Source organism: Thamnophis elegans, chromosome 6 (assembly GCF_009769535.1).
Source record: "Thamnophis elegans isolate rThaEle1 chromosome 6, rThaEle1.pri, whole genome shotgun sequence".
NCBI classification, from domain to species: domain Eukaryota; kingdom Metazoa; phylum Chordata; class Lepidosauria; order Squamata; family Colubridae; genus Thamnophis; species Thamnophis elegans.
Window position 1 is genome coordinate 69,182,017 of NC_045546.1, and position 25,675 is coordinate 69,207,691.

A 25,675-nucleotide genomic window follows, 5' to 3' on the forward strand; every position below is an offset into this window, starting at 1 on the left:
ACTGGCAATGCGTTCATAGGTTGAATCTTGGCTTGTTGAGATTTTTCTGTTGTTCGATATTTCCCTTGTGGATCTGGCTGGCTGGAATGTCTGTCCCTTTAAGGGAGGGGCTCTGCATTTTCAGTTTCACTTAGAGAGTTTCCTTAGGAAACAGCGACCTCTTGTGACCAAAAGTCAAAATGAGACACAGACTTCCATTCTTTATTGATGTCTGATACTTTTTCCTTTGAGGGCAGTGACCAGAATTACTTTTCTAGTTTGTTTCTGAGTTGTGGCAGCTCTTGAACCTTTTAGGCAAATATACGTAGGGCAAGTTGTCAAACTCATGTGATGTCTTAACTGACATATATTTTTCATATTAAAACAAAAATCCAGGTCTGGTTCAGTCTCCCATTGAAAACCAGATTTGTTTTAACTAAGTGCACTTTTCTAAATTTAGAGGTACATTTCCATTTTTTTGCAATAATCCTGTGAATAATATTTCACAAAGGCAAGTATCTGATAAGCCTCAGCAATGTGACAAATTTTAGAACAAGGAGCAGTTTTACCTGATACAATTATATATACTAGTGAAATAGATAATTAATTTTCTGCACTAGTTTGTGTTTCCAAAATGTAGTGATTTTTTGTGCTTTCCATTGATTAGGCTGTTATAGCACTTTTTTTAGCATCATCCAGCTATTGCTGGATCTATAAAATGTTATTCCTTGCCACTATTATATTACGAAAATGATTTTTAGGTCCTTCTAGTAGACATTCTACATCACTAATCAGTAAGTTTCTTGCAACAATTGCAAGATTCTGTTACTGTATCCTAATAAAATTAGAGCTACCATATTTTTCGGAGTATAAGACACACCTTTTTCCCTCAAAAAAGGTTGAAAATCTGGGTGCCTCTTATACACTGAATACAACATTTTTTGCCTCCTGAAACCCTGCCCCCTTCACCAAAATCGCAGTGCATAGCTTTTAGAAGGCTTTCAGAGAGCTCCTGCGGGCTGGGAGAGCATAAATGAGCAAAAAATGGACCACTTTTTATTTTGTTTGTACAAACATCACATCTTTGCAACACATTACATTTTTTTATATATATCTGTTGTGATTCTTTTATCTATAAAAATAAATATTTTATAATTATAACTTTATATATATATTTGCATTTATATTATTTCATACTTTTTTGATTCTATATATAATATTCTATATATTCTATGTATAATAGCCTTTACTACATTTGAGTCATTTTGTATAATATTCATTTGCTACAATCTATCTCATATTTCTATCTTTTAATCATTTTCCGGTTTTGTAGTTGTTTATTAATTTGTTGATCTTTCTTCCTTTCTTTTTTGCTTTCCTACTTTTCCCCCCTTTCCTCTAGCCAATTATACCATAAATCCCATACAGAGTAATATTCAGATTCTTCTTTCTCTTTTAGTTCTTTCGTGAGTCTATCCATCTCTGCACATTCCAATATTTTTATTACATTTTCTTTTGTTGGTGTATAATTATTTTTCCAGTTTTGTGCAAATGTAATTATCGCTGTCATGATTATATGTAGAATTAAATAGTTAATATTTTTATCATAATTTCCTTTTATAATTCCTAACAAAAATAATTCAGAAGCACTCTATAAACCTCCCATTTTTTGTCAAAAAAGTCCCATTTTTGCAAAAAACGGGCCATTTTTTGCTCATTTTTGCCCCCCCCCCAAGAGCACTCTACAAGCCTCCTAAAAGCTATCTATGCCCTTTTAAAAAAAACTGGCCCATTTCTGCCAAAAAACAGGCAGAGTGCAAAAACTTTTTTTTTTATTTGTCTCTTCAAAACCTTGGTGCGTCTTATACGCCGGTGCATCTTATACTCTGAAAAATACAGTAATACTTCTGGGTATGCTTCTTATCTGGATTACATTGTAAGAATGACATATCTCTTGCAAGTCTGAAAGTACAATCTCTCCCCCCCCCCCTTGCCTTTACAATCCAAGAAATTTGAGGGGGTCCCTTCTGAGACATTTATCATGGCCCCATTGCTTCTGGGAACTCAACTGGTGTTTGTCTATCCTTTGTCTAATCTATAGCTCTTCTATTTGTCTCCTAAGATTATTCCCACACACTATCACAATGGCATATTTTTTCACTGCATATTCCTTTTGTTAATAGTCAGTCGTAAAAGGTTAAAGCTAAAAATCTTCATTATCAATTCCAAGCCTGGTTAATGTACATGTCATTAGTTTGGTTTTCTTTATATTTAACTGTAGACCAATTTTTTCAATCTGATTTTTATTGCCAGAGTTTTCAGATCATTCAACTGTTTAGCTGTTGAGTATCAGCATAATACAGGTTATTGATGTTTCTTCCTCCAGTTTTAAAACTGCATTTGTATTCTTTCAGTCTGGTTCCAATAAGACACTCAGTCTATAGATTTTAAAAAGAAGGGGAGAATATTCAGGTTTGTCTCACTTCTTTGCTAATCTGGAATGAGTCTGTTTCACCAATGCTCCTTCCAGACTGTGGCTTCCTGATCTGTATAGGTTTCATATGGCTAAAATATTCCCATTTTCTTAAACACATTCCACAGTTAAACATAACGGAAGGCTTTTCTATATTCAGTGAAGAATGTGTTGCCTTCTTTCTGATATTTTCTGCTTTCTCATTTATCTAGAATGTATCAGCAATAATGTGTCTCTTCTTCAGCCTTTTCTAAAGCCATATTGAACATCTGGCATCTCCCTTTCCATTTAAGATTCTAATCTGGATCAGATTAGACTTGTTTAAGCATAATTTTCCTAACATGTGAATTAAATGATATTGCATAATGATTTGCCCACTCTATTAAGTCTCTTCCTTTTGGCATTGAAAAACAGACTGCTCTCTTCCCATTTCTTGAACATTGTGTCATTCTTCAGAGTTGCTGCTATAATTTCATTAGAATCTTTAGATATTCATCTTCTGTTACTTACTGTATTTCTGTAGACTCTTCAAATATTTTTGTAACCTTCTAAATTTATAATGAACAGATTGCTGATCTATCTCCATATTCTAGTACTAGAGATTCTTAGAAGTAAAGAATATCTTCTAAGTATCTTGGATGTAGACATTTCTCTTGCAAGAATGTCAATAGACATCTTTCCATCTTTGTTTGATCTTCTATGAATCAATTTCTCACTGTTCATTAGTATCCTTTAGTATACCAATTCAATGTTAGAACTTCCTTTTGAGTTTAAAAAAACTTTTGGAAGACTTCCTTGTTTTTCCATATCTCTTTCCATCTTCAACATATTTGCAGGCATTGTTGTAATATGGCTTGTTTCTTTCAATAGGTTTTTTTTAAAATTTGTTCTTAAGTTCCTTCCTGACATCTCTGTTTTTCTTATCCTTGACGTCTCTTCCCTTTTTGGCAATTTCCAGAGTTCTGATATCCATATTTTCTCATATTTCTTGGTCTTTGGTGGTCTCTTTCCATGTTCATCCTTAACCACTACTTTGATTTCTTTCAAACAGTTCCTCTGCTTCCTTATCAATGAAGTTTTTGAAGTGATTCTGGACATTCTTCTTTAAAATGGTAGGTTATGATAATATTATGGAAACTGGTTGACCTTCTTTATTTGGAACTTGAATTTTACTTGGAGCTTGCAATTTTCATTCTGTGTTCTCCATGGAATGATATTCATATATATAAGCATCATTTTAACTGCTAGAAGACTATATTAGCCAAGAAGCAGTATTTTTATTGGCAGAAATTGAAGAGTTGCTCTCCTAGATCATTTTGGTTTCCTAGGCCACATAGTCCAGTTACATTGACCTCCTTATTTCCAGTTTAGTATTCCAGCATTGTCCAATCATAGGCAACACATCTTACTAATACTGTTTTATTTCAGTCTGAACCTGACTATGAAACTAATCATGATCCTCTTCTTCTGCATTAGTACCTGCAGCATAAACTTGGATCATGATCATATTAAAAAGCTCTCCACAAAACCTAATTATTCAGTTATTGTGACCGCTTTGAATCCAACTACTTTTCTTACTATAACCTTTCTGATTATGAAAGTAATATCATTCCTTCCTTGTTTTTCATGTTCTGAGCAGTAAATAGTATGATCCTCTGATTGAAAGTGTCGAATTCTGATTTATTTCAATTATTTGGTCCTAAGATGTCAATATGTAGTTGATTAATTTCATCTTTCATTATCTCGAGCTTTCTCATGTGTAAGACTCCTATACTTCATGTTCTCACTATAATTCTATCTTTGCAGCTTCAGATTTTCTTTTCCTGCATAGCAACATCAGCAATTAGATATTCTGAAAACTTTAATCTAGTTATGTTATAAACACCATTAATGTTATAAAAGATTCTCAGATCTTCCTCAGTAGCCTGTTGAATGTCATTCATTAAAGCATCTGGCATTGTATTGTCTATTACTTTATACTTTATATCTACGTGGTTATTTTGGTAGAATACGAGAGTGATATATTCCTGCATAGTATGTAATTAGGCCTTTGTCCTTATCATTAAAGTAATTATCATCTTCCTGCAACTTCCTACTGTACATCATTGTTGCCCCATATGGGACCCTGCTTACTTTAGCTGGGCAAATGGGATTACCTTCACACTTTAGTGACCTGGCTGGGATTATATATCCTTGGAATAAACTGCTGGTGTTCTTCACTTCTTTGCCCAAGAGCAACTTCTTAGCATGATGAGGCAGCACAGAGAACTTGAGGGGGCAAAGACCTGATACAAGAATAGAGTGTAAAGCTTTGGAGGAATTCTGATGGATGAATCTCAAATGTCTATTTCAAAATTTCTATCCAGTACCATAATTCATATTTTCAAGGCCTCTTCCAACTCTGTTATTCTGTTAAATAATCCATATAAAAACATTTATTTCAACAAAGCCATTTAAGTCCACTAAATTCATTGAAGAAAAATTGACTTCCTGTGGAACGTAATCTTGGATGACTTTTATTCCAGAGATACGATAGTCTGGTCAACAGATATAATGTGAGTATTGTTGATTAATCAATTTTTTCAGTCAATTGCAATATTGCAATTTTTTTGCAATATTGGTAGTCCTTGCTTAACTGTGATAATTGGGAAGCAACTCCATCACTATACATGATGGTCAGAAAGGACAATGTCACATGTTCACATCAACTTATGATACCAGTTGCAGTTGTTCCAATTGCTGCTGTTAAGCAAATCCCTTTGTGTCATTAAGCACAATGTTATGTGATTGCCATTAGCAGCTTCCTGCAGGCTTTCCCATTGTCTTTGTCAGAAGCCAACAGTGAAAATCACAAACAGCAAACATATGACCTCAGGATATTGCAGTCATCATAACTGAGAGCCCATTGCAAAGTGCAAGATATGCAATCAAATCACAGCAGAGATGCTACAATGGCCACAACTATGAGGACCGGTAGTTAAGTCTCCTCATTCAGTGATATCATAACTTTGAATGGTGACTAAATGATTGGTTAACTGGTGGTCTAAGTGAGGACTACCTGTATTAAAAATTATGTTTTTAAAGGTACAAACAAGCATGAGAAATTTTAAAAAACATGCAACATCAAATGTTTTAACCATTTTTAAAAAGTATTTATTAAAAATATAACTGAAAATTTGTACTCCATTCATTAAAGAATCAGTATCGATAAAAAGGAAAATCAATACAAATTACAAATTAAAGAATCGGAAACAATGAACATCTTTCTTTATATCGGAGTTGAACAGGACAAATTTGCTAACTGTAAAAAAAAAGTAAGATCAATTTGTGGCCACTCCATTTCAAAAATATTTAATCAGAAAGACTACTAGGTATAGTAAAGGAATGGCTTAAGTTAGGAAACCAACTATTACAGCAATGAATTACTATTACTATAAAAATTATATATGATAACATTTTGGAACATATATTGTAGTAACAATGATGCAAAATTGGGAGCAGCAAAATATAAAGATAAAAGAATTTCAAACAAGATAACATACCTCTTTGGATGTATCTGGAAGCAGTTCACTTCCATTTCTATTTTCCCCAATATCTGTAGAAACAGGAATGTTGGGACTGAACATCATAAGATCACTCTTGGCACCAGTTTCAATGTTCACACCTGCTAGGATGTGGCTGTGGCGATTGGAATAGGACCAGCTGCCCACTTCACTGGAACACACCAGGGTGGCCATGCCAGGGCCATACACCATGGATTCCTTTGCCTTGCAGTGGCATTGTAGAGTCATATAAACAAAAACGGCCAGCAGGAACAGGCTGGAAACAGAGCAGATGGCAATGATCAAATAGATATTGATTGAGTCCACCAGAGGCAAGAAGCTCTCTCCTGACATGGAGAGATGAACATCTGTTTTGATGGCCTGGAAACTCGTTACAAGTGACAGACTCAAGGTAGCTGTGGCTGAGAGCTGAGGCTTCCCATGATCCTTGACAAGAAGCAAAACAGTGTAGAATTTTCCTCCTTCTGATTCATCAAGAGAAAATTTGGTACTCACCTCACCACTATATTTCCCCACAGACCATGGACCATTGCTTTCTTCAATAAGCTCATAGTTTAGCCATCCATTGTAACCAGAATCTGCATCCAAGGCATGGATCTTGCCTACAATATGCCCAGGCATCATTGGAACCACTAGAAGAATCAGGTTCTCTTCTGATGATGTTGACACAACAGGTGCGTTGTCATTCTCATCCAACACAAAGACTTGAACTGTCACATTGCTATATAAGGAGGGCATTCCAGCATCCTTAGCTCTCACCTGGAACTCCAGCAGTTTCAACTCCTCATAGTCCAAGGACTGCAAAGCATAGAGCTTTCCACTCTCCGAATGTACAGAGATGTAGTTTGACAATGGCCAGAGCTTCTCATCTATCCAATAGGTGATCAGACCATTCTCAGCTATGTCTGGGTCTACAGCAGACATTGTGAAGATGTGAGCACCAGGGGGATTGTTCTCTTTCACAAAGACTGTGTAGAATGACTGTGGGAAAGCTGGAGCATTATCATTTATGTCACTAATAGGCACTAAGAGGGTCATGCTAGAAGACAGTGGTGGAACACCTTGATCTTCCACTGTCACAACCATCCTGTACTCAGTCACATGCTCCCTATCCAAAGCTGATCCAACAATTAGGGAATAGTAATTCTTGAATGTTAACTCAAGTTTGAAGGGTATTCCAGTGGGCCAGAGGAAACAGGTTACCTGTCCATTGTTGCCAGAATCCCTGTCAGAAGCACTGATGATGGCTACCACAGTCCCTGGAGGGGAATCCTCTGGCAATGGCACAGAGAGAGAATTCACAGATAATTCTGGAATATTGTCATTTATGTCCAATACTTCAATGAGAACTTTACATTGCCCTGATAATGGAAAATTACCTTTATCTTTTGCCAGAATTGGTAGTTCATAGAATTTACTTTCTTCATAATCCAATTTTCCAATCACTCTAATTTCTCCAGTATCAGAAGTCATACTAAATATCTTTGTGACATGAAGAGCTAAGGTATCAGTAAAAAAATAAGAGATTTCTTTATTAATCCCTTCATCTAAGTCTGTTGCATTGAGAGTAATGACTAATGACCCACTAGCTGTATTTTCCAGCAACTTTACCCTGTAAACAGATTGGTTAAACACAGGAGGGTTGTCATTGACATCCAGCACATTGATGACTAGCTGAACAGTTCCTGTGAGTTTTGGATTACCCCCATCAGTGGCTGTCAGTACTAAATGATGCACAGGGCTCTCCTCTCTGTCAAGTGGAACCTTCAGTACAAGAACTACAGATTTACTCTCATCTTTATCATTTCCTGAATCCAAAACAAAATGGTTGTTTGGGCTGAGCTTGTAAGTCAGTAGAGCATTAGTACCAATATCAGCATCAGAGGCTCCCTTTAATGGAAATTGTGTAACTAATGTTACAAATTCAGCCATGCTCAGGATCTGTTCCTTGGCAGAGAAGATGGGAGCATTGTCATTAATGTCTTTGATTTCAACCTCCACATGGAAGAACCGCAGAGGTTTCTCCACAATCACCTCCAGATGAAGGACACAGTCTGCATTCTTGGCACACAGCTCCTCCCTGTCTATCCGGGAATTTACAAACAAGATCCCATTCTGCAGGTTTACCTCAAAATAGTCCTTCTCTCCTTTGGACAGCATCCGGAACATCCGAGGCACCAGCTCGTTCACCTCCAACCCCAAATCCTGGGAGATGCGGCCCACAAAGGCGCCGTGCTGGGATTCCTCCAGCACAGAATATTGGAGCTGGCCGCTCCCCATTTTCCAGGCGATATGGAGCAGAAGCAGCTGCAGCAGCCCCTTCGGCCAGGTAAGCATTGCAGACACAACACCAGCAAGCTCTTCTCTTTTTCTCTAAATATCTTGTCTCAAGGGTGTCAGGAGCAGAGCCCACCTACCCCAGCCATACTGGCAATGCGTTCATAGGTTGAATCTTGGCTTGTTGGGCTTTTTCTGTTGTTCGATATTTCTCTTGTGGATCTGGCTGGCAGGAATGTCTGTCTCTTTAAGGGAGGGGCTCTGCATTTTCAGTTTCACTTAGAGAGTTTCCTTAGGAAACAGCGACCTCCTGTGACTGAATTTCAAAATGAGAAATAGATTTCCATTGTTCTTTAACTATTAGATTGATTTAGATCTTATATTGAATCCTTGGTGCTATCATGAAATTGCATTATAAGGAATATATATTTGTCTGCTTCTCTGGCCATATTTCCCATTGCTCCCAATAGATGAGCACCAGACAGATGGTGGGAAATTGAAGTAGTTGCAAACCATTTAAATCAGACTTTTGACGGAGATCACAAACATTAATTAAAGAAACTCATAATGGTATTCCACTCCTATGAAAGCAGAATCTCACCCATGTATCAGAATGCATTTCCATAGGGTAGTAACTCTTGGTTCTTTCCCTGATTAATTTGTTGCTTTCAGTGCCATCCCTAAGTCTATAGAACGTTATTCTTTACCAGCATTATGTTTCCAAAATTATTTTTAGGAGACTATACATTTTTTAAAACTTTCATAGGCTTTTTTATCACATTTTTCCACAACCAATTTCCCCACAACCCCTGTTTAGCATGTACTGTTTTGTATTAAATGTTGTGAGAAGGAAAAACGTACAGAAATTCAAACATTTACTCTTTTACGTTTCATTCCAAGTTACAAAGAGTCTTTCGTTGAATAAACTCACACAACAATTGTCATTAGCCCAGAAAGAAAATTTCATGAACACAATCACCATTAGTCAATCTTGAATTAAGAGGGTCTGATGTTTTTTTTTACACAAACTTTTACTGTAGTTTTTTATTGCTTAATTAGAGTATCCAGAACATAGAAGCCAGCTGATAATGAATGTTTGTTTGTGCATGTAACAGATAGCAATTGTCTACTGTTAAAAAAAAGATTAATTATTGAAGGGCATACATATACTGTACAGGTTTTAGACTTGCCTCATTATTATTGCATTCTAGTCTAACACTTGTAACTTTATTACAATGGTTCTGGAAAGAGAAATATGGTTTGAAGACATTAAGAATTATAGTGAAAAAATTGAATTCATCACCATATTAAGAAATATGGATTTATCCTCTTTATTTACATAATATAGAGACTGCTCAATATTATGTAATTCTATATCATGCCACATCACGTTGCTGTCACGTTGCTGCTTCATGTTACCATAATGTGATGTATCACAACGTTTTTCCCTTCGCAAAGCATCCAGACTGCAGGCCACCAGTTCTATATAATCAAGGATTAATTATTACATTTGAAGTACAGTTAAGTTTGTTTCCCTTTCCCTTTCTCCGTTTTTCATTTGTTTTACGTATTCTTTTCTGATGTGTTTCCCACTTCCCTCCTTTCCTCCCTTAAACTGACAAAAAAGAAAATAAATATAGGTATGTAAAGTTGCGAGCCTTGAAATCTACTATATTAGTTATGGAAGCTTCACACTACATACTTGCCTTCAGTTGATGATTTGGTCACAATAAAAGGATCTTGATAGACTTGAGCACTAGGCCCTATCCAACAAGATGCTGTGAGAAAAATAAGGTCCTGCACTTTAAAAAAAACCAAATGTACAGGTTTAGAATAGATGATACTTGACTCAACAGTACTAACTGTGAGAGGGATATAAGTGTCCTAGTGGTCCTATCATTTATGAGCCAGCAGTGTGCCAAAAAAAGCCAATGCAGTCCTGTTCTGACCCCCCTCATTCCACACCCAAGCACACTCCGAGTCAAAGATAAGTTATGGCATTTAATTAACAGACAGACAGGTCCTTGGCAGCAAACCGGCACAGACAAGCTTGGGCAGCAATAAACACAGATAAGGCTTGGCAGCAATCCAGCCTGCCAAGCTTCTAACAATGTTCTCCGATATTCGATCCTGTGTTGACTTCTGCAAAGAGGGGCGTGTGCACAAGTAGTCTTTTTATAGTCTGGAGAGGAGCCTAATGACCACCAGCTGAGTGCAATTACCTCCTGTAACTGCGCAACTGTTCCTGATGCCTATTAGCTCTTCGATACTGTGCATCCAGGAACAACTCACTACTGGCTTCTGGCTCACTCTCCCTTGTCTCCTCCCCACTGGTCCAAGGCAAAGGTGCCTCCTGGTGGCCAACCAGCCTCTCTGCACCCTGCTCGGAGTCGGAACCCTGTCCAGGGTTCTCCACATCCTCCAGAGCCGACTCATAGGGCCCCTCGCTGTCGGAGTCTGGTGGCAGCTCCAACGGCTCCTGCTGGGCCATAACACAGTCCTAAGATGTATCAAGCAGAAGGACAGCATCAAGATCACAAGAAGTGATAATACCACTTAATACCACCCTAGTCAGGCCATACTTGGAATACCGCATGTCACTATACCAAAAAAAAGATGTTGTGACTCTAAAAGGAGTGCAAAAGAGAGCAACAAAGATGATTAAGATACTTAAGGATAAACCATATGATGAACGGTTGAGGGAACTGGCTATGTTTAGTATTTCTTTCAAAATATAAATTTTCAACATTTCTTTCAACAAGTGAAAAACAAGAAAAAAAAGTCAAGGAAACAATTTGTCCATAAATGGGAGAAGATGGCAAGGAGATGATGGATAGCAGGGAGAAAGGAGGCCATAGAATATGATGAATGGTACCAGGGACTGGGTATGTCTAGTCTAATGAACAGAAGAACTAGGAAATATAGGTGGAAATTTAATAAAGATATATTCACCTAAGGAGAAATTTCCTGACAATGAGAAAAATTAATCAAGGGAAAAGTTTGCTGCCTGGAGTTGTGGCAGTGGTGGGATTCAGCCAGTTCGCACCTATTCGGGAGAACCGGTTGGTAACTTTCTAAGTAGTTCAGAGAACCAATTGTTGGAAGAAATCTCCTTTTGTTTTTTCCCACTTTACAGGGCTAATCCTGTAAGGAAGGCAGGAAGGAAACATTCTGGTGTTGTTTCTAGCCTAATCTTTATTGACCTGCTTACAGAAACTGCCTCTCCGGTTAACCCTTATTATATTGTAACAGCTAAGGCGAAGCGCCCATCGACCTGAATGACCTTGAGTTGGCCATGCCCACCCCGTCACATGACCATCGAGCCCCACCTACCCAGATGGTCATTGAGGCAGAGAACCGGTTGTTAAATTATTTGAATCTCATCACTGAGTTGTGGGTGCTCAATCACAATAGCATTTCAGGAACAGAACAACTATTTGTCCACGATAGAATATGATCTTTTATCTTGAGCAACTGGTTGGAATAGAAGGCTTCCAAGGTCCTTTGCAGTCAGTTTTTGATCAGCATTCTTTCAATACATATTTCAAGTCAGCTATAGATTCATTGAATTGACAAGGTATCAGGTTCACATTTAACAAGCTTCTTAATCAGAAAGTTACAGTATACTTTGTCAAGTGCCTTGATGGAATCAGTATGTAAGATGTTCATACCAGTCCTACAATTTAAATAAGTTGATGCAACACCCAACTGACCTTGGCTAATGTCAAGAAAATTGAACTGTGAGTACATAGCTAGGGAAACACCAAGACATCCCAGGCGTATAACAATAGCAATAACACTTAGACTTATCGGTATATACCACTTCACAGTGCTTTCCACCCCTCTCTAAGTGGTTTATACAGTCAGCATATGGCCCCCAACAATCTCATAAATGAGGACCCAATCTCATATGGGTCCTCATAAAATAGATTAAGATAAAAATACATCACAGAATTAAAGGACTGGCAAAGCACATCTATTCTGAGAAAAATGTCTCATTAAAAAAATAACGTTCCCATTTGACATGTTCTTGAAAAATCCAAACAAATCTTTAACATTTACTGCTTAACAAGAGAGATCAGAGTAGCAAAAAGAAGCTACTCTGAAAAGGAATCAGTTCTCAACAAATTAATCAGCAAACACGTGGAAAACTCTTAAAAATATCACCGATTACGGCAAACCTCCTTCCCAGGCTGAAGGAAATCAACAACTCTCAGATGACCTGAATGTGTTTTACTGCAGGTTTGAAAGGAAACTACAGCCACCTATCTCTACAACCCGCATCTCAAGCACAACAACAACAGCCAAACCTCCTATAACTGACCCCATCCCATTGGGTTCACAACCCGTGGGGATCACAGAAAGGGAAGTGTAAGATCTATTTCACAGACAAAAGCCAGGAAAATCATCAGGCCCAGACAAGAGTTGCCAAGTTTGGGAAACACTGCTCTAGTACAAGGTGATATTAAATCATTCTAGGAATAGGACTACCCAGGTATCAGTTATAATTTCTGTATTACAATTATATTACTGCTATCCGATTGTTAACACAATACTACACTTTCTATTTCTAAAGTTACAATATATGAAAAAACCTGTAAATATCAGTGTATCTATTAGATTAATAAAGTTTAAAGAGTTTCCAAACCATGCAGTAGATATAAATATTGTCACAAAAGAGGCATCACATTTACAATTGATTCATCAAATAATAAAACTATCCACAAAAAAAAATATCATTCATTAATGTCCCTTGTAAACAAGACAATCAGGAATAGCTTGGCACGGCAAAATGATAATATTAGGTGAAGAGCCTACTTATGTCATTATAGGACAATTTGACTATGAATTAAACTAGAAATTATAGCATCACAATTTGGTAAAACATTTTTAATAAAACAAAGTATTTGTGGTTTATAATTAAATTTTTGCATCAGAGTTTAAACCTAACAATTCAAAAACAATATTGTCCCAAGATTAATCCAAAATTATAAGCACGGAAATGAGAGGCTGAGTGGATGACAGGGACTCCAAGAGCTGAACTCACCTTTTTAGCAAAATCTGGAGGCGCATCCACCCCATTGATAAGTGCCCCATTATCTGCAAAGACAGGAATATTGGGACTGAAAATCATGAGATCACTCTTGGCACCAGCCTCTGTGTTCACACCTGCCAGGATGTGGCTGTGACGATTGGAATAGGACCAGCTGCCCACTTCACTGGCACAGACCAGGGTGGCCATACCAGGGCCATAAACCATGGGTTCCTTTATCTTACAGTGGCAACGCAGGGCCACGTAGATGAGAGTGGCCAGCAAGAAGAGGCTGGAAACAGAGCAGATGGCAATGATCAGATAGACGTTGATCGAGTCCACCAGGGGAACAAAGCTCTCCCCTGACCTTTGAAGGTTAATATCCGTTTTGATTGTCTGACCACTTATCACAAGTGAAACACTCAAGGTGGCTGTGGCTGACAGTTGAGGTTTTCCATAGTCCTTCACAAGAACCAACACAGTCTGGATTTTGCTGCCTTCTGAATCATTCAGAGAATATTTAGTACTCACCTCACCACTATACTGCCCCACAGTCCATGGACTATTGCTTTCTTCAACCAGTTCATATCTTAGCCATGCATTGTATCCAGAATCCGCATCCAAGGCATGGATCTTGCCTACAATATGCCCAGGCATCACCGGGACCACTAAAATAATCAAGTTCTCTTCTGATGATCCTGTCACAACAGGTGCATTGTCATTCTCATCCATCACAAAGACTTGGACTGTCGCATTGCCACATAAGGAGGGGATTCCAGCATCCTTGGCTCTCACCTGGAACTCCAGCAGTTTCAACTCCTCATAGTCCAAGGACTGCAAAGCATAAAGTTTTCCACTCTCTGAATGTACAGAGATGTAGCTTGACAACGGCCAGAGCTTCTCATCTATCCAATAGGTGATCAGACCATTCTCAGCTATGTCTGGGTCTGCAGCAGATATTGTGAAGATGTGAGCACCAGGGGGGTTGTTCTCCTTCACAAAGACTGTATAGGAGGGCTGTGTGAAAGTTGGAGCATTGTCATTTATGTCACTAATAGGCACTAAGAGGGTCATGCTAGAAGACAGTGGTGGAACCCCTTGATCTTCCACTGTCACAATCATCCTGTATTCAGCAACCTGCTCCCTATCCAAAGGTGTTCCAACAATTAGGGAGTAGTAATTCTTGAATGTGGACTTGAGTTTGAAGGGTATTCCAGTGGGCCAGAGGAAACAGGTTACCTGTCCATTGTTGCCAGAATCCCTGTCAGAAGCACTGAGAATGGCTACCACAGTCCCTGGAGGTGAGTCCTCTGGCAATGGCACAGAGAGAGAATTCACAGATAATTCTGGAGTATTATCATTCATGTCCAACATTTCAATGAGAACTTTACAGTGCCCTGATAATTGAGAATTGCCTTTATCTTCCGCTACAATTGGAAGTTCATAGAACTTGCTTTCTTCATAATCCAATTTTCCAATCACTCTAATTTCCCCAGTATCTGAATTTATGCCAAATATCTTTGTGACATGAAGAGCTAGGCTATCAGTAAAAAAATAAGAAATTTCCTTATTAATCCCTTCATCTAAGTCTGTAGCATTCAGAGTAATAACTAATGACCCACTAGCTGTATTTTCTAGCAACTTTACCCTGTAAACAGATTGGTTAAACACAGGAGGGTTGTCATTGACATCCAGCACATTGATGACTAGCTGAACAGTTCCTGTGAGTTTTGGTTCACCCCCATCAGTGGCTGTCAGTACTAAATGATGCACAGGGCTCTCCTCTCTGTCAAGAGGAACCTTCAATACAAGAACTACAGATTTACTCTCATCTTCATCATTTCCTGAATCCAGAACAAAATGGTTGTTTGGGCTGAGCTTGTAAGTTAGTAGAGCATTAATACCAATATCTGCATCACAGGCTCCCTTTAAAGGGAATCGGGTTCCAGATGCTGTTATGAATTCTGCTATGCTCAGGATCTGTTCCTTGGCAGAGAAGATGGGAGCATTATCATTCATGTCTTTGATTTCAACCTCCACATGGAAGAACTGCAGAGGTTTCTCCACAATCACCTCCAGATGAAGGACACAGTCTGCATTCTTGGCACACAGCTCCTCCCTGTCTATCCGGGAATTTACAAACAAGATCCCATTCTGCAGGTTTACCTCAAAATAGTCCTTCTCTCCTTTGGACAGCATCCGGAACATCCGAGGCACCAGCTCACTCACCTCCAACCCCAAATCCTGGGAGATGCGGCCCACAAAGGTGCCGTGCTGGGATTTCTCCAGCACAGAATAATGGAGCTGGCCGCTCCCCATTTTCCAGGCGGTGTGGAGCAGAAGCAGCTGCAGCAGCCCCTTCGGCCAGGTAAGCATTGCAGACACAGGGACAACACCAGCAAGCTCTTCTCTTTTTCTCTAAATATCTTGCCTTAAGGGTGTCAGGAGCAGAGCCCACCTACCCCAGCCATACTGGCAATGCATAGGTTGAATCTTGGCTTGTTGAGATTTCTCTGTTGTCTGATATTTCTCTTGTGGATCTGGCTGGCTGGAATGTCTGTCGCTTTAAGGGAGGGGATCTGAATTTTCAGTTTCACTTAGAGAGTTTCCTTAGGAAACAGCGACCTCTTGTGACTGAATTTCAAAATGAGAAACAGACCTCCATTCTTTATTGACAGTCTGTGATACTTTTTCCTTACTGTATCTCTGATGTGTAGTTTTCCTTCTTTTCTTCTTTAAATATTATATTAATTTAAACATTGTATTGATGCCTTGGTACTTCCTGGGCATCTTTCCCACTGCCAATAGATGAGCACTAGATACAATTTTTGTGCGCTGAACCCGCAGTAATGCCGACAGCCATCCATCCCTGAATCTAAACCATGTATTAGAGTGCATTTTCAGAGGGTAGTAAATTTTGGTTCTTTCCCAGATTAATCTGTTGCTTTCAGTGCCATCACTGAGTCTATAAAATGTTATTCCTTACCAGCGTTATATTGCCAAAATTATTTTTAGCAATCTATATGAGACATTCTATGTCATCAATAAAGTCCCTGCCCCAGAATGAATAAATAATTAGGTAGTGAAACCAGTTTTAAAATTCTTTTTGTGTGAGCCCTCGTAAATTATATTCTATTGGTATAAAAATTATGTATCTATGTTTCTGTTTTGTTAGTAGCGTACTCTTTTTTTATTTAGTTCCCTTTGTTATTCTGCATCACTTTTTTTTTACTTTCATAGATTTTTTAATCACCTTTTTCCACAACTTATTTTCATATGTTTAATATATACTGTCCTGTACTAAATCTTTTGAGAAGGAAGAAAATACAGATATTCAAACTTTTCAATTTTTATATTTCACTTCAAGTAACAATGAGTCTGTCACTAAATAACCTTACATAAGATTTTTTTCACTGCTGCTTCCTTTCAGACCAGTGGTGGGTTGCAGGCGGTATTCCCCAGTACAGGCGTACCGGAGCCTGCCCGGGTATTGTTCTGGTACGGTGCTATAGAGGGCCCACCCCTCCGCCCGTGCTCTTTACCTGTCCTTTAAAGCCTTCGGCATTTCCGAACACATGCATGGCGTGTACAACGCCTGCATGACACTTCGCTAAACAACTGGAGCATCAAGGAGGATTGTGGAGGCGTCGCTGGAAGGTATGATGCATGCGTGCGCTGCATGCGTTCATGTGGAGGACACTGGGCCCCGTTGCAACAGTACTGGTTGCAACGGGATCCAGAACCCACCACTGATACAGACACACTGAATATCTAACCATCATAAAGGAAATCACACCTTTATTTTTATAGCTCAGAAGAAAACAATGGCGAACCTGTTAACTTCATTAGCCTGGTGGAAAAAACCATGAATTAGTCAATCCACTAGTCAACCTTTAATCTAAGGAGTCTATCTGGGTTTGTTTTCACAAACCTTTACTTTTTTATTTCTTCGGTAGAGTAGCCTGAATATAGAAACCAGCCAATAAGAAATGTTTGTCCCTGCATGTAAAAGATAGTAATTGTCAGATTCGTGAATCTACCATTCTTCAGAGGAAGGGGGGGGAGGAATTGCAACGTCTTACATTTATGTGCAATTCTCCTTTAGATGTATCTTATGTTCTGCATTGCATTCTTGTATAACCTTTCACCTGATTTATAAGATCAGAAGTGGTGCCTCCACTTCCTGGCTATTTCTCACCTCTTGGGGAATGTAAGGGATGGGGTGGCCATGTGGACAGCAGAGCCGAAGATGGCCCTGAGAAAGCTCTCTTAAATCTTTCTCAGAACAACCTGGACAATAACATCTTCACACCTGCGGATTGGCTGAATCCACATCTGACTATTGGGAGGGGTCTTTAATTCCTTTATTTCTAATTGTTTGCCCTGAGTGACCTCAGAGCCTGCTTTGAATGAACCCAATAAAAGGTTCCTTTTGAAATGCTAACTTTCAAGAGTCTTTATTTCGTTGAATAAGGGGGACAGGCTGAGCCTTACAGTAATTGTTCACTGTTCTATCTTCTCCACTCTGCGATCAAGAAAACAAGTTAAAGGTTTCACTATACTACCTGTGAAAAATAAGCCAAGAGCCAATGTTGGTACTTACGTTAAGAATCAACAGTTTGTTGCTCCATAGAGCTGAGCTGGAATGGGAGTGTCTGCCATTTTTTTTTATTAAAAGTTTTAAAAAAGTTTTACAAATATATACCTCACCTCCCCCCCCCTCCCGGAACCCAACTCCTCCCCCAACCTCCCCCCCCCCAACCTCCCAGAGCAAATACAGGGTATAAACATTAACATCCATATTCTAAAATAAACTAACAGACTTTAGCATCATCCCTCACTTGTACTTTAATTCCCTTTTTGTAAAGCTAATCTTAAACAAGTTGTATCATTCTTTGCTCATTCAGTCAAAAGCAATCTGGAGTTTCTTAGTCCCATATTTATTTTGAATATAATCAGTCCATCTTCTCCATTCCAGCTTGTATTTCTCATCTGAATGGTCCTTAAGATATGCTGATATTTTAGTCATCTCTGCTAAGTTTGTTACTTTTAATGTCCATTCTTGAATAGTAGGTAATTCTTCCTTCTTCCAGTACTGCGCCACCAACAGTCTTGCTGCTGTTGTTAAATTCAAAATCAAATTAGTCTCTATAACTGTAGGAGTGCCTGCCATTTCAAACACGTCACATTGAATAGTAGTTGGGATCTCTATGGCTCCACCTTCGTAATGTAATTTGTTTAATGGGAGCTGCTTTACAGATTGGTAGGCAAAATCATCCTAAAATTTGCTAATGCCTTTCTGAGCCACCTCAATATCCTTCCAATATTGGGTGAAATGCTCTCCCATTGCTTTTAACAAGTGTCAATATTCTTTTGCATCCGCAAATACTTATTTGTTGTGTATCAGTCCAAAGCAAGGAAGGGGGACATCCACTACCTGAACAACTGCACCACATGCCATGTTACCTTCCAGCTGTGGGCCCACCTTTTCATTCTTCTTAATCAATTGACTGCATCCAGATGGTGTTGCTCTATGTTCATGCTAAAAATGAAGTTCAATTCTTTTGGCTCCTTTAGTGCTGCTGTGTTGCTTCCCTGGTCATCTTTTTATCATCTGCCTCTCTGCACATACTTATTGCTACATCTTGAGGCTGGTGCAGCATAACCCTGGATTCTCTGGTAAGATCTCCTTCCAACCACAGCTCTAAAGCACAGGCTTTGCTTTCTGCTTCTCTGCCTTCTCTTCCACAATCCAAGGCACATGGTCTGCTTTCTTCACTTCTTGTTCTGCTCAAGTCTTGAAGCACTTGGAGGTATACTTGTCCACTCCAGCTCCAGCATCTCAAAAGCACAGCATGAATCCACCTCAAAGGTCATGACAGTTCTCAGTAAAGTTATATATTCTTATGGCATTTGCATTGCCTGCGTTATCTAAAAATTCAGCAAAGGCTTCAGACAAGAATTCATGAGTGGTTTGTCTTTCAGCCCCGAAGACAGCTTTTCCGCTTGGACACATGGATGATTTAAGGGGCTTCAATTACTGAGATTCTGCTCCCAGCAATCAGCTCCCTACAATCAACTTGGAGGCCACCAAGAGCTACACAAAGAACTTGTCAGTTCATGAGAAGGGGAAAGCGAAGTATTTGCAACACTGTAGATAGAGGACAATCTTGCTTCCATCAGGTGCTTTATATAACTTAATTAATCTCTGCAATGTCTATGGAAATTCTCAATCATCCAGGTCGTGGTTGTCCCAAAGGTGCTTTTCAAAAGACCATATGACATTTAAAATTAAAATAAAATAAAGAAATAAGGTTTAAGTGTATTTGTAGCCCATAATACTATCCCAACTCTGTTTAAGTGTCCTACATGGAAAATATTACAAAAGCATATGATGGAGTTCCATCTGACAGATATATGGTGATTTTTTCATCGGTCCAAGCAAATAAATGCAAAATAAATAATTTAAAAAAATAAAATCAAGCTGGTTCTTGGTTATTCGTTAGTATTCCTATTCTTAAATCATTAGTTAGCTAAAGATGTAGTAATATCTGTTCATGTTCCAATAGCATCAACAATTATTATAACTCAACAATTATTTTTCTTTCAACATGGTATCAAAATAGATTTTACTAAAGAAGCTGTTTTTAATGAAACAGATTTCTCTCCCCCCCTGAAATTATCATGTACAATGCTTCGAGGATGTCCATTCAAAGTTATTACAATATTGCATGCAGCAATCATATCCCAAAAAAGGATAAAATATTGAAGGGCACACATATCCACATGATTTAGGCTTGTCCTATTATTATTGCATTTTGGTTTGTAACTTCCTTACAATGATTTTGGAAAGAGAAATATGGATAAAAAATATGGATAAAAAATATTTAGAATTATATACAAAAAGCTGAATATATCACCATATTAAGAAATGTGGATTTATCATCTTTATATACATAATATAAAAACTATTAGATTTTAGATACTATATAATTGAGGATTAAGTACTGAAGTTTCAAGTATATTGTTTCCATTTTCTTTTTTCCTTTGTTTTAAATATTATTTTCTTCTGGGCTCTGTCTTTCACCCAATCCATCCCTCCCCTAAAGTGTCAAAAAAAAACAACTATTTTAGCCAGGTAAAGTTGGGAGTCTTGGAATCCACCAGCAAATATAAGCCATAGAAATTTGATTCGACATACCCATATTTTTCAGAGTATAAGACGCACCGGAGTATAAGACACACCAAGGTTTTGAAGAGACAAATAAAAAGATTTTTGCACTCTGCAAACCTCCCCAAAACACCTCATTCTTCATGAAAATGGGTCTGTTTTTTTTTAAAGGGCATGAATAGCTCTTAAGAGGCTTGTAGAGTGCTCCTGGGGGAGGGAGGCAAAAATGAGCAAAAAACGGGCCCATTTTTTGTGAAAAAAAGGGCATTAGGAAGCCTATAGAGTGCTCCTGGGGACAGCGGGGGCAAAAGTGAGCAAAAAATGGCCCATTTTTTGCTCATTTCTGCCCTCCCCAGCCCCCAGGAGCTCTCTGAAAGCCTCCTACAAGCTATGCACAGACATTTTGGTGAAGGAGTGGGGTTTCAGGAGGAAGAAAAATGCTGTATTCAGTGTATAAGACGCACCCAGATTTTCAGCCTCTTTTTTGAGGGAAAAAGGTGCATTTTATACTCCGAAAAATACGGTACTTGTCTTCAGTTTGATGAGTTGCTAACTCTTTGGAAGATAAATTCAAGATTCAGGATCTTGACAGATTTGAGCCCTATCCAGTGATGGGATTCAAATAATTTAACAACTAGTTCTCTGCCCTGATGACCAGCTGGGTAGGCGTGACTCAGTGGTCATGTGACTGGGTGGGCATGGCCAACTCAATGTCACTCATGTCTATGGGTGCTTCACCTTAGCTGTTATGTAATGTAATAAGGGTTAACTGGAGAGGCAGATTCTGTAAACAGGGCAATAAAATTAGGCTAGAAACAACACCAGAATGTTTCTTCCTGCCTTCCTTACAGGATTAGCCATTTAAAGTGGGGAAAAAACAAAATGAGATTTCTTCCAACAACCAGTTATCCGAACTGCTTAGAAAGTTAACAATTGGTTCTGCTGAGCCTCCCCAGTACTAATGTCAGGGTGTCAAAACTATAGATCCCTTAATCTTATTTTGTTGAAGGTTGCAAGTATTTCCCTCCACCAATTCCCTCATATTTCAACTATTCTCTCAGATTATTCAGTCAGCTACATAACATAAAGACCTGGCTTTTCATAAAATACAATTCTTCCCCACTCTCAAAACACATGCTACGTTGACGCCATCATCAAAGATTTGAAGAGAATTATAGAATGTAAGCAATGGTGGGTTGCCAATTTTTTTACTACCGGTTCGAGAGCACTCCTGCACGTGCTCATGCAAAGAAGCATCCAGGCGGGTGGGCAGAGCCTCTCACCACCACTACTAACATTTCGCCCGATCCAGGCCGAACCGGGAGCAACCCACCTCTGAATGTAAGGATTGGTATAACTTTGGCTTAGGAACCATACTTGATTCCTTCCAACCTCAAAAAGTGTAACACTGCAGATACTGCAATAGAAACAGAATAAAATAATCCACATTGGTTGTTAAACTGACAGGACCATTCTAGTTTGAAGTAAACAGCTCTAGTACAAGGCGATATTTGATCATTTTAGGAATGTGACTATCCAGTTACCAATTAAAAATTCTGTATTATAAATGTATTAATTCTACCCAGTTGTTAACCCCTTTACAATATTATACTTTCTATTTTTAAATGTAACAATATATGAACAAGATATAAACTTCCACAAACAAACTTAAAAGGAAAGTTCTGTGTCATCTAGCAGATTAATAAAGTTGCAAACTTTGTTACCCATAAATATTTTCACAAAAAGAGGCAACATACTAATTGATTCCTCAAACAGCAAAACTATCAACAAACAAAAATCATTCATTAATGTCGACCTATAATTTACTATCAAAGATTTACTATCTTTGCCCATTTCTACACTATAGCTCTTCAAATTGGAAAAATATTTTTTATTTAAAAAGTATTGATGAGTTGTAATTCAATTTATTTTCTATCAGTGCCTAAACCTAACAATTCAAAAACAATATTGTCCAAAGACTAATTCAAAATTATAAGCATAGAAATGAGATGCTGAATAAGAAGACAAGGACTCCAAGAGTTGGACTCACCTTTTTAGCAAAATCCGGAGGCGCATCAACCCCATTGATAAGTTCCCCATTATCTGCAAAGACAGGTATATTGGGACTGAAAATCATGAGATCGCTCTTGGCACCAGCCTCTGCGCTCACACCTGCCAGGATATGGCTGTGCCGATTGGAATAGGACCAGCTGCCCACCTCGCTGGCACAGACCAGGGTGGCCATACCAGGGCCATAAACCATGGGTTCCTTTGTCTTACAGTGGCAACGCAGGGCCACGTAGATGAGAGTGGCCAGCAGGAAGAGGCTGGAAACAGAGCAGATGGCAATGATCAGATAGACGTTGATCGAGTCCACCAGGGGAACAAAGCTCTCCCCTGACCTTTGAAGGTTAATATCGGTTTTGATTGTCTGACCACTTGTCACAAGTGAAACACTCAAGGTGGCTGTGGTTGACAATTGAAGTTTTCCATGATCTTTCACAAGAACAAGCACACTCTGGATTTTGCTGCTTTCTGAATCATCCAGAGAATATTTGGTACTCACCTCACCACTATACTGCCCCACAGTCCATAGACTATTGCTTTCTTCAACCAGTTCATACCTTAGCCATGCATTATATCCAGAATCCGCATCCAAGGCATGGATCTTGCCCACAATATGCCCAGGCATCACCGGGACCACTAAAATAATCAGGTTCTCTTCTGATGATGTTGACACAGCAGGTGCGTTGTCATTCTCATCCATCACAAACACTTGGACTGTCGCATTGCCACATAAGGAGGGGATTCCAGCATCCTTGGCTCTCACCTGGAACTCCAGCAGTTTCAACTCCTCATAGTCCAAGGACTGCAAAGCGTAAAGTTTTCCATTCTCCGAATGTACAGAGATGTAGCTTGACAATGGCCAGAGCTTCTCATCTATCCAATAGGTGATCAGACCATTCTCAACTATGTCTGGGTCTGAAGCAGATATTGTGAAGATGTGAGCACCAGGGGGATTGTTCTCCTTCACAAAGACTGTATAGGAGGGCTGTGTGAAAGTTGGAGCATTGTCATTTATGTCACTAATAGGCACTAAGAGTGTCATGCTAGAAGACAGTGGTGGAACGCCTTGATCTTCCACTGTCACAACCATCCTGTATTCAGCCACCTGCTCCCTATCCAAAGGTGTTCCAACAATTAGGGAATAGTAATTCTTGAATGTTAACTCGAGTTTGAAGGGTACTCCAGTGGGCCAGAGGAAACAGTTTATTTGTCCATTGGTGCCAGAATCCCTGTCAGAAGCACTGAGGATGGCTACCACAGTCCCTGGAGGGGAGTCCTCTGGCAATGGCACAGAGAGAGAATTCACAGATAATTCTGGAATATTATCATTCATGTCCAAAACTTCAATGTGAACTTTACAGTGCCCTGATAATTGAGAATTGCCTTTATCTTCCGCTACAATTGGAAGTTCATAGAACTTGCTTTCTTCATAATCCAATTTTCCAATCACTCTAATTTCCCCAGTATCTGAATTCATGCCAAATATCTTTGTGACATGAAGAGCTAGGCTATCAATAAAAAAATAAGAAATTTCCCTATTAATCCCTTCATCTAAGTCTGTTGCATTCAGAGTAATAACTAATGACCCACTAGCTGTATTTTCTAGCAACTTTACCCTGTAAACAGATTGGTTAAACACAGGAGGGTTGTCATTGACATCCAGCACATTGATGACTAGCTGAACAGTTCCTGTGAGTTTTGGTTCACCCCCATCAGTGGCTGTCAGTACTAAATGATGCACAGGGCTCTCCTCTCTGTCAAGTGGAACCTTCAGGACAAGAACTACAGATTTACTCTCATCTTCATCATTTCCTGTATCAAGAGCAAAATGTTTGCTTGGGCTGAGCTTGTATGTTATCAGAGCATTAGTACCAATATCTGCATCAGAGGCTTCCTCTAAGGAGAATCGAGTACCTGTTATCAGTTCTGATATGCTCAGGATCTTTTCCATGGTAGAGAAGATGGGAGCATTGTCATTAATGTCTTTGATTTCAACCTCCACATGGAAGAACCGCAGAGGTTTCTCCACAATCACCTCCAGATGAAGGACACAGTCTGCATTCTTGGCACACAGCTCCTCCCTGTCTATCCGGGAATTTACAAACAAGATCCCATTCTGCAGGTTTACCTCAAAATAGTCCTTCTCTCCTTTGGACAGCATCCGGAACATCCGAGGCACCAGCTCACTCACCTCCAACCCCAAATCCTGGGAGATGCGGCCCACAAAGGTGCCGTGTTGTGATTCCTCCAGCACAGAATAATGGAGCTGGCCGCTCCCCATTTTCCAGGCTGTATGGAGGAGAAGCAGCTGCAGCAGCCCCTTCGGCCAGGTAAGCATTGCAGACACAGAAACAACACCAGCAAGCTCTTCTCTTTTTCTCTAAATATCTTGCCTTAAGGGTGTCAGGAGCAGAGCCTACCTACCCCAGCCATACTGGCAATGCATAGGTTGAATCTTGGCTTGTTGAGATTTCTCTGTTCGATATTTCTCTTTTGGATCTGGCTGGCTAGAATGTCTGTCGCTTTAAGGGAGGGGATCTGAATTTTCAGTTTCACTTAGAGAGTTTCCTTAGGAAACAGCGACCTCTTGTGACTGAATTTCAAAATGAGAAACAGACCTCCATTCTTTATTGACAGTCTGTGATACTTTTTCCTTACTGTATCTCTGATGTGTAGTTTTCCTTCTTGTCTTCTTTAAATATTATATTAATTTAAACATTGTATTGATGCCTTGGTATTTCCTGGGCAACTTTCCCACTGCCAATAGATGAACACTAGATACAATTTTTTTGTGTACCGAACCCGCAGTAATGCCGACAGCCATCCACCCCTGAATCTAAACCATGTATTACAGTGCATTTTCAGAGGGTAGTAACTTTTGGTTCTTTCCCAGATTAATCTGTTGCTTTCAGTGCCATCACTGAGTCTATAAAATGTTATTCCTTACCAGCGTTATGTTGCCAAAATTATTTTTAGCAATCCATATAAGACATTCTATGTGATCAATAAAGTCCCTGCCCCAGAATCAATAAATAATAATTTTTACTTTCATAGATTTTTTTAATCACCTTTTTCCACAACTTATTTTCCTATGTTTGATATGTACTGTCCTG

The 25,675-nt window shown here is 39.0% G+C and overlaps 3 protein-coding genes across 3 annotated transcripts; all 3 read right to left on the minus strand.

Moving 5' to 3' along the window:
* Positions 1 to 5,962: 5,962 nt before the first annotated feature.
* Positions 5,963 to 8,458, minus strand: LOC116510776 (protocadherin alpha-1-like). Its single transcript, XM_032220426.1, is given in 3 exon segments — positions 5,963 to 8,273; positions 8,276 to 8,334; positions 8,433 to 8,458. Coding segments are annotated over 3 exon segments (2,382 nt in total). The 3' UTR covers positions 5,963 to 5,976.
* A 4,788-nt stretch (positions 8,459 to 13,246) lies between these two features.
* LOC116510777 (protocadherin alpha-5-like) lies at positions 13,247 to 15,863 on the minus strand. Its single transcript, XM_032220427.1, has one exon. It carries the CDS (start codon positions 15,698 to 15,700, stop codon positions 13,247 to 13,249), a length of 2,454 nt encoding a protein of 817 aa, XP_032076318.1. The 5' UTR covers positions 15,701 to 15,863.
* Positions 15,864 to 17,771: 1,908 nt separating this feature from the next.
* LOC116510778 (protocadherin alpha-3-like) lies at positions 17,772 to 24,954 on the minus strand. The gene is made up of 2 exons (XM_032220428.1): positions 22,546 to 24,954; positions 17,772 to 17,849 (listed from the first exon to the last, which is right to left on the minus strand). The coding sequence occupies exons 1-2, from the start codon at positions 24,898 to 24,900 to the stop codon at positions 17,772 to 17,774; spliced, it is 2,433 nt and encodes an 810-aa protein (XP_032076319.1). The 5' UTR covers positions 24,901 to 24,954.
* Between the last annotated feature and the right edge of the window lie 721 nt (positions 24,955 to 25,675).